At 49.2% G+C, this 9,230-nt stretch overlaps 2 protein-coding genes across 2 annotated transcripts in view; both read left to right on the plus strand.

Annotated features, from left to right (window-relative positions):
• Positions 1 to 5,364, plus strand: part of GPATCH3 (G-patch domain containing 3) — a 9,006-nt gene extending 3,642 nt beyond the window's left edge. Inside the window, exons 3-7 of the mRNA XM_008060356.2 lie at positions 1,534 to 1,708; positions 2,024 to 2,083; positions 3,801 to 3,922; positions 4,055 to 4,182; positions 4,644 to 5,364. Of these exons, the coding sequence (XP_008058547.1) occupies positions 1,534 to 1,708; positions 2,024 to 2,083; positions 3,801 to 3,922; positions 4,055 to 4,182; positions 4,644 to 4,860 (702 nt within the window). The 3' untranslated portion in view covers positions 4,861 to 5,364. The remainder of the gene's footprint in view (positions 1 to 1,533; positions 1,709 to 2,023; positions 2,084 to 3,800; positions 3,923 to 4,054; positions 4,183 to 4,643) is intronic.
• A 117-nt stretch (positions 5,365 to 5,481) lies between these two features.
• Positions 5,482 to 9,230, plus strand: part of GPN2 (GPN-loop GTPase 2) — a 10,454-nt gene continuing 6,705 nt past the window's right edge. The window contains exons 1-3 of the mRNA XM_008060357.1: positions 5,482 to 6,179; positions 6,762 to 6,918; positions 8,446 to 8,606. Of these exons, the coding sequence (XP_008058548.1) occupies positions 5,769 to 6,179; positions 6,762 to 6,918; positions 8,446 to 8,606 (729 nt within the window). The 5' untranslated portion in view covers positions 5,482 to 5,768. The remainder of the gene's footprint in view (positions 6,180 to 6,761; positions 6,919 to 8,445; positions 8,607 to 9,230) is intronic.

Here is a 9,230-nt window from a genome sequence, read left to right on the forward strand (position 1 = left end):
AAAAAAAAAAAAAAAAAAAAATTAAATAAGAAGGGTTCTTTTTCTTTTTCATTTTCTTTTTGAGTCAGAGTCTCACTCTGTTGCCCAGGCTGGGGTGCAGTGGCATGCTCATAGCCACCACAGCCTCGACCTGTTGGACTCAGGGATCCTTCTGCCTCAGCCTTCCAAGTAGCTGGAACTGCAGGCGCATGCCATCATACCCAGCTAATTTTTCTTGATTTATTGTAGAGATGAGGTCTTGCCAAGTTGCCCAGGATGGTCTTGAACTCATGGGCTCAGGCAGTCCCCTCTCCTCAGTCTCCCAAAGTGCTGGGATTATAGCCGTGAGCCACCATGCCCGGCTGGACAGTTCCTTTTCACAGATAAAAAGGTACCAACCAAGACATGTGCAATGACTTGCCTAAGATTATCCAAGGAAGTAGAAGTAGAATGAACCTAGTCCCCTTTTTTGCTTTTCTAACCTCTGTGTTCTTTCATCATGTGGCTGAGCAGTCACCTCTGTTTCTGACCTAGAGTTGGTGGATTGAACACTAGCTCCACTCTGTCAGTGAGATAGACATTTCTTTGGGTCTTTTCTCCAAATTTGGTTGTTTAAGTAAATGTGACTTGTTGGGAAAACTTATTTTTAATGTGTATTCTGGATTAAAAAAACTCATGTTTCAAAGCCCTGGACAAGAGTTGCTAACATATCGGGCCACATCCTCATTGTGGTACCATTCTGACTTTTCTCTAGCTCCCGAAGGCCCCCAGCATTTCAAACCAAGAGTCATCCTATCATTTCACAAGTCCAGTCAAGCAGTTGTAAGCAAAGGGCTAGTGTGGGATTCAGACATTCTAAAACTCATTTCCTGCCCTCAAAGAGCCTACAGTCTCCCTGAAGAAAAAGAACCAGCATCTCGAGAGGCTGCATGGTGTGGCAACCCGGGTTTGCACGCTGGCTCTGCCACTCTTTCATACTGCCTTGGAAAAATAACTTTTTTACTCTTCTGAATCTAGGTTTCCTCATCTGTAGAATGGGAATAATGGTACTTACCACATGGGGTGTTGGGATGATTAAAGGAGCTAAGTTATAGGAAGAGCCTGACACACATTAGACAGTAAGTCTTGTGTTAGTTCTTGTCCCTCCTTTCTTTGTGGCATCACATATAAAGGCTGTGAGACTAGTGAGGAACCTGTGGGCCTAAGTGTGAGGGACTTCATGCAGGCTGTAAGACTCGAGAGATCAGAAGGATTTAACCAAGTGGAGAGAAGAAAACTGTGAGAGAGGAGACCAGGTACTTCAGGCAGGAGAGCATGGTCAACAGCACAGAGATGGTAGTCAGGCTTGTGGGGAAGGAGCAAACAATGTTGCGCAACAACAGATGATGGAGAGATATATTGGTCAAGGGCCAAATATCTGCTGCTTCTTGGAGAAACTTGAAGGAGTAGAACTGAAGCCAGCTTTACACATCTCCTATGCCCCAAGCTTTCTTCCCTCTGGGCATGAAGTCAGGAAGCTAGACTGACAGGTCACCTCTCCCTGCCTTCTCCCAGGATGATGACCGGGGTGAGGAGTGGGAGCGGCATGAAGCGCTGCATGAAGATGTGACTGGGCAGGAGCGGACCACTGAGCGGCTCTTTGAGGAGGAGATCGAGCTCAAGTGGGAGAAAGGTGGCTCTGGCCTGGTGTTCTACACTGATGCCCAGTTTTGGCAGGAGGAAGAAGGAGGTAATGCGGGTACCCAGGCAAGGGCAGGGGTGATCCACACAGTGGATTCCCTGGCGGTGAACCCAAACAAAAGGCTAGGGAACAGACTAACCTTTATGGTATATGAGACCAGTCCTTTTTAGGAGTGGGGGATCAGTGGGATGGAGGGAAAGCACCTCCCCACTTTCTCAGTTATGAATAACCCTCCCAGAGGAGCAATTTAAAAATACAAACAAAAGCCCTAAGTTCTGTAACTTATGTCTAACTCTAGGTTTAGCTCTTAATAGAACTGAAAGTCCTTAACCCACTCTCCTGGATGCTTTTATATCTCTACAGACTTTGATGAACAGACAGCTGATGACTGGGACGTGGACATGAGTGTATACTATGACAGAGGTACTGGGCAAGGGGTGGCAGTACTGGGAGGTAGAATTGGTGGTCTGGCCTTGCAGTGACACTTTGCCAGAGATGCTTAACAGAAGCTGAGACGGGATCAGCTCCCTTGGAGTAGCCCAATGAGAGGGTTTCTCTCTTAAAACATCTGTAGTATATTAAGTGCTAGTTGTGGACAGAGCCCTTTCCTTTTTTTTTTTTTTTTTTTTTTGAGTTGGGTTCTCACTCTGTTGCCCAGTCTGGAGTGTGGTGGCATGATCACGGCTCACCACAGCCTTAACCTCCTGAACTCAGGCATTGCTTCCACCTCAGCCTCCCAAATAGCTGAAATTACAGATGTGCACCACTGTGCTCAGCTAATTAAAAAAAAAAAAAAATTTTATAGAAACAAGTTCTATGTTGCCTAGGTTGGTCTTGAACTTCTGGACTCAAGCAATCTTCTCACCTAAACCTCCCGAAGTGCTGGGATTACAGGCATGAGCCACTGCGCCCAGCTTAATTTTATTTATTTTTTATAGAGATGACGTCTCACTATGTTGCCTAGGCTGGTCTCAAACTCCTAGGCTCAAGTGATCCTCCTGCCTCAGCCTCCCAAAGTGCTGGGATTACAGGAGTGAGCCCCATGCCTAGCCTCTTTTTCCTTTCTTAGTAGAGGAGCAGGGACACATGGAGACAGCCCTCAGAGCTTTGGGTCTAATGGGCAGGCCTTAGTAGAATAGAATAGTCAGAAGCCCAGGCTCTGGCAAGAGTTTAGATTTGGGAGACAAAAATTGCCTAGGAAGCCAGGTGCAGCGGTGTGTGCCTACTGTATGAGCTACTGGGGAGGTTGAAGTGGGAGGATTGTTTGAGTCTGGAAGTTCAAGGTCAGCCTGGACAACATAGAGCAAGACCATGTCTCAAAAAAAAGCACACCTGAAATCCCAGCACTTTGGGAGACAGAGGCAAGAAGATTACCTGAGTCTAGGGGTTGGAGACCAGCCTAGACAACTTGGCAAGACCTTGTTTCTACAATAAATAAAAAAAATTAGCCAGGCATGGTGGTATGCACCTGTGGTTCCAGCTACTTGAAAGGCTGAGGCAGAAGGATCACCTGAGCCCAGCAAGTCAACGCTGTGGTAGCCATGAGCATGGTACTGTACTACAGCATGGGTGACAGAGATTCCTACTCAAAAAAAAAAAAAAGCCAGGTGTGGTGGCTCACACCTGTAATCTCAGCACTTTGGGAGGTGGACACAAGAGGATTACCTGACTAGCCTGGGCAATTTGGTGAGACCTTGTCTCTACAATAAAGAAAAATTAGCTGGGCGTGATGGTGTGTGCCTGTAGTTCCAGCTGCTTGGAAGGCTGAGGCAGAAGCATTGCCTGAGCCCAGCAGGTCGAGCATGCTACCGCACTCCTGTCTGGGTGACAGAGTGAGACTCCAACTCAAAAAAAAAAGGACCAAGGGTGTAGGGTGGGAAATGACCTGGTTTGGGGGGAGAGATCTGGATTCTAATCCTGTCTCTATCATTTGTTGGCTCTGTGACTTTTTTGCACCACAGTCTCATCTGTAAGATGGGGGAGAGTCATGGTTCCTACTCTGATGAGCTCCCAGCCTAGTGAGATGACAATAGGACACCATGAAAATGAATAAGTAAATCTTGTGAAGGACCCTAGAAACCTGATTTTCACCTCTTCTGCTGAGAGGAACTCTCCTACAAACTGGGCTCTGGTTCCTCAGATGGTGGAGACAAGGACGCCCGAGACTCTGTCCAAATGCGTCTGGAACAGAGACTCCGTGATGGCCAAGAAGATGGCTCTGTGATTGAACAGCAAGTGGGCACCTTTGAGCGTCACACCAAGGTCAGTGAGTACTATGCCTACTCCATTGATTCCTCTCTTTTCCTTCTCTACCTCAATTTCTTCTCCCATCCCCGTCCCCACCTGCTCCCAGTAGGAAACTCATTTCTTGAGTCTTGTGCCATCTTTCTGCAGGGCATTGGACGGAAGGTGATGGAGCGGCAAGGCTGGGCTGAGGGCCAGGGCCTGGGCAGCAGGTGCTCCGGGGTGCCTGAGGCTCTGGATGGTGATGGTCAGAACCCCAGATGCAAGCGTGGATTGGGGTGAGTGTGGCTGAAGGACTTCTGGGGAACCCAAGCTTTTCAGCTGTGCTCTGGTTTTTCTCTTCCCACTGGTTTTGGGATAAGTGCTCCTAAGTTCACCCCTAAGAGATGAACTTTAAAGCAGAGTTAGAAGGAAAAAGTGGATCTGCCACTTTTTTTTTTAAGACCAAGCCCTAAGCCTTATTATTATTAGCAAGATCATTAATCCCCTGAGAGTTATTCTCTGAGTCTAAGGAGTTTGAACTTAATGATTGCCACTAGAGAGTCTGTAGTGACAGAATTAAAGTTGTATCTGAAGCATCTGGTTGCTGGCACTGTCAATGGCTAGATAAGGGGGCTGGAAACAAAGATCCATATTTAAAATCTCTGCTTTGGGATAAACCAGATATGTAGTAGCTACATCCCTTTACTGGGCTTTGAAAGAGAGCAGTCCCTCTCATTGAGAGCCCTTTTTTATCCAGGTACCATGGAGAGAAGCTGCAGCCATTTGGGCAACTGAAAAGGCCGCGTGGAATTGGCTTGGGGCTCATTTCAACCATCTATGATGAGCCTCTACCCCAGGACCAGAGAGAGTCACTGCTCCGCCGACAGCCACCAACTAGCATGAAGTTTCGGACAGACATGGCTTTTGTGAGGGGTTCTAGTTGTGCCTCAGACAGCCCCTCAGAGCCTGAATGACTGGGTTGGGGTCTTTGTGGTCAGAGTCACTCATAGCTGCACAGGGACAACCATCTGCCCCAGTCTCATCTACCACAGATGCAGAAAGGAGTCTGACAGCAGCAGTCTTTGAGGTTTATTCAGGGTGCTTTGCTCTGAGCTTGCCTACTCGTTCTCTACCTCAAGGGAAGTTTTACAACCCCTCACCGATTGTATATCAGAGCTTCGTGACCTCTTTTTCATTGGTCTCTTAACCTGTTCCGGCTTGCCCCTGTTGCCTCCCGCAGTACCTTGACCAGCGGATTGAGTGAGGTTATCAGCAACCTTCCTTGGGGCGTCTGGATCACCATGAAGGCCAGAAAGAGGGAAAGGGATCCAGGAAAAAAAAGGATTTGTGGTGGTTGGGTCTTGGGGAGGGCGTCCCACCGCCTCTACTCTCACTGGCTGGGATCGGGCAGTGGAGAGCCCGCGGGAGGTGGCCTGGGTCTGCGACGTAACGGAAGAATAAAGAAGTTTGCTACTGGATCTTCCTTTCTCTTCTAATTCGAATCTAACGGAAAGTCGGGAAGTCCCGGGAGAGATCTCCCTACGAAGCCCTCACGTCCGAGCCACCCCTGCAGGAAATACACGACTACTTTGCAACGCTCCTCGGCGCCGTGCGACGTCACCACCGTGAGGGCGGGACTTCCTTTCAGGGGCCCACCGCTTCCGACGCCGTCCGGAAATCGAGAACTGTTCTCTTCCGTACCGGCCCCTTAGCTCCTCTTGCGCAGCGTGGGTTCCTGCTGTTCCGCCTGAGGCGGTCCCCGGATACCACCGCCGGCCCCCAACAAGGTGCACGTCGGTGACCCTCTGCCCTCGGTCTCATCTCTGGCGCGGTTACCCACTTTTCCAGCTGAGCTGACCTCAGCTCCGGCTGCGTTCCGCCCATGGCCGGGGCTGCTCCGACCACGGCCTTCGGGCAGGCGGTGATCGGCCCGCCCGGCTCGGGGAAGACCACATACTGCCTGGGCATGAGTGAGTTCCTGCGCGCGCTGGGCCGGCGTGTGGCCGTGGTGAACCTGGACCCGGCCAACGAGGGACTGCCCTACGAGTGCGCTGTGAACGTGGGCGAGCTGGTGGGGCTGGGTGACGTGATGGACGCGCTGCAGCTGGGGCCCAACGGCGGCCTGCTCTACTGCATGGAGTACCTGGAGGCCAATCTGGACTGGCTGCGTGACAAGCTCGACCCTCTCCGCGGCCACTATTTTCTCTTCGACTGCCCGGGCCAGGTGGAACTCTGCACGCATCACGGCGCCTTGCGCAGCATCTTCTCCCAAATGGCGAAGTGGGACCTCAGGGTGCGTCTCGGGTCGGGTAGGTCCATTTTGCAGATGGAGGAACTGAGACAGGGAGGAGGACAGGTGCTATGCTCCCATGTCACACAGCGAGGTAGGGGCCGAGTTGCTTTGGGATAAAACAGGTGTGATTCTGAATTCAGGTTCTGATACTGACTCGCTGTGTGGTCTGGGTAAGTCAGTTCATCTTTCTGCTCCTCAGTTTTCTCATGTGTAAAATGGATGTGTTAGGAGGCAGCTTGTGGTTTTGGAAGTAAGGAAGAGGTTGTGTGGAAAGTGGTATGGTGAGTTTGTTGTAAGTTGGTGGGCAAAAGTAAATGAAAGAGCGGAGTTAGATGCAGTGAGATTTGAACTTCTTGCCCACTAGGAGACAACAGGTTCTTATAAGAAAAAAAAATGCCTTATATATCTGGGAGAAGAAAATGAGAGTGGCTATTAGAACGGAACTGAAGCAGAAGGAGATTAATGGGGAAGACTTGTACTCTCCTCAAGCCCTTGACCTGTTAGGGAAGATGTAGGCACTGATGTTCCCTGCTTCCCCAGACCACTCTCACCCCGTCACCCTGTCTCTTCCTCCTCTCCCAGCTGACTGCTGTCCACCTTGTGGATTCTCACTACTGCACAGACCCGGCCAAGTTCATTTCAGTATTGTGTACCTCCCTGGCCACCATGCTGCACGTGGAGCTGCCCCATGTCAACCTCCTCTCCAAGATGGACCTTATTGAGCACTATGGGAAGCTGGGTAAGAGCTCCTGTTCCCGGCAGGCAAGGAGTAGGGCAGCAACTGGACTGGAGTGAAGCAGACATCTCAGCTGAAGGAAGCTACCTCTGGAACCACCCATGGTCTGGTGATAGTAGCCACAGGCAGGTCTGATTCTTGCCCACTTATTTTTTGCCTGTCTGTGCCAGATACTGTTGTAGATTTTGGTGACAAAAGAGCTGCAGATGGTGATATGCATTACAAAGTAATTAAAATAAGGCGATGTGACAGTGAGGGAAGTGAGCAGTGCCTCACTGCTCTGAGGCAGTGAGCTGCGACATGAGTAGTGAGGAGGAGTCATCCAGGGGATGACTATTATAGGCAAAGGGTCCAGTAGGGGTAAAGGGCTTGTCTTTTCAGGCTGGTATAATAAAAATACTGTAGACCAGATGGCTTACACAACAAACATTTATTTCCCAGTTTTGGAGGTCAGGATCATGGTACTGACACATCTAGTGTCTGCTTTTTGGCTTCACAGAAGGAGGCTGTATTCTCACATGGCAGAGAGACAGATATGGGGTGGAAGGCCAGGCACAAAGTAAGGTTTAGAGAGAAGCAAGTTGGTATAAGGCAGGGGGGTTGCCTAGGGTCCCACTGGCCAATGCATTTTTTCTGCCAAATTAGTGCTTCCCTGAGCTTGAGGCATTGTTCCCTAAGTAGCATCTCTGGCCACAAAGGAACCTAGACAAGACAACTAAAATGACCAGCACATGAGCAGGAGGGAAGGGGGAAACTTACGTGTCAGCGCCTTGTCCAGGTAGGGCCACTTCAGAGTCCTCAGCTCATTTTTGGACAAATCTGCTAAAGAGCCCAAATGCTTAATTTTTTTTAAATTTTTTTTTTAGTAGGAGTCTCACTCTGTCTCCCAGGCTGGAGTGCAGTAGTTTGCTCATGGCCACCACAGCCTCAGCCTTCTGGGATCAGGCAATCCTGCCTCAGCCTTCCAAGTAACGAACCACAGGCATGCACCATCACACCCGGCTAATTTTTTGACTTATGGTAGAGACAAGATCTCGCCAAGTTGCCCAGGCTGGTCTTGAATCCCTGGACTCAGGCAATCCTCTTGCCTCCGCCTTCCTAAGTGCTGGGATTATAGGCATAAGCCATCATGCTCAGCTTGACCAGCATTTACAGAGTCCTTACAGTGTGTATGCTAGGTCTTGGGGATGTTACCTAGCTGTGAGCTCCATGAGTGAGGATCATGCACAGTTCTTGGTACATGTTTGGTATCATCATTGACTAACATTGATCAAGCACTTCTCTGTAACAGGCACTGGGTTTTATATAGCATTTAGTCCTCAAAACAGTCAGTGAGGTGGATACCTACCAATGTAGCTATTAAATGGCAGAGTCAGCAGGTGAAACCAAGTATTTTTCTTCGTAACTTCATTTTATTGTATCAACATATATTTGAATGAATGAAGATAAAAGGAAAAAGAAAATATAGTCCCAGTTCTCAGGTCTTTAGCCTGATGCCAGCTGCTCTTGAACATTACCTTCTCTCCTTAGCCTTCAACCTGGACTACTACACAGAGGTTCTGGACCTTTCCTACCTGCTTGACCACCTGGCTTCTGACCCTTTCTTCCGTCACTACCGCCAGCTCAATGAGAAACTGGTGCAGCTCATCGAAGACTATAGCCTGGTCTCCTTCATCCCTCTGAACATCCAGGTACTGGAGGCTAAGAGACTTCTTTCCATTGGCTGTAGGCTCTGACAGTGTCAGCAACTCACCAAACCAAGGGCACAGAAAGTTTTGAGGGCTTAAACATTGGTCTTTGTCCTGGGTCTGATTATCACTGGGTTCCCTTGGTTTTGGGACCACATATTGTGGTGGTGAGGATTCCAGTGAGAGGGTAGGCCTAACTTCTGCTCTATCTATTTTGTATCACTGGGTCCTCTCTACACATGTTCCCTCCTCAGTGTGAAAATGGGTGAATTCAGAAAGTCATTTCAATTGGGCAACTGCCTGTTGACTTTGCAGAATGGTATGCAACCCATTTGCCTCTCATATTGTACCTGGGAGACACAGGTGCATGTTAGATGAGTCCCTGACCTTAAGGGTTGCTTGGCTGAGTAGGGGAGGCAAGTGAGTTTTTTTGTTTGTTTGTTTTGTTTTTTGAGTTAGAGTCTCAGTCTGTCACCCAGACTGGAGTGCAGTGGCACACTCCCAGTCACTGCAGCCTCAACCTGCTGGGCTCCAGCGACACTTCTGCCTCAGCCTTCCAAGTAGCCAGAACTACAGGCGTGCGCTATCACGCCTGGCTAATTTTTGATTTATTGTAGAGATGAGGTC

This window comes from Carlito syrichta, unplaced genomic scaffold (assembly GCF_000164805.1).
Source record: "Carlito syrichta isolate Samal-C Ts95f unplaced genomic scaffold, Tarsius_syrichta-2.0.1 Scaffold304598, whole genome shotgun sequence".
Classification (NCBI taxonomy): domain Eukaryota; kingdom Metazoa; phylum Chordata; class Mammalia; order Primates; family Tarsiidae; genus Carlito; species Carlito syrichta.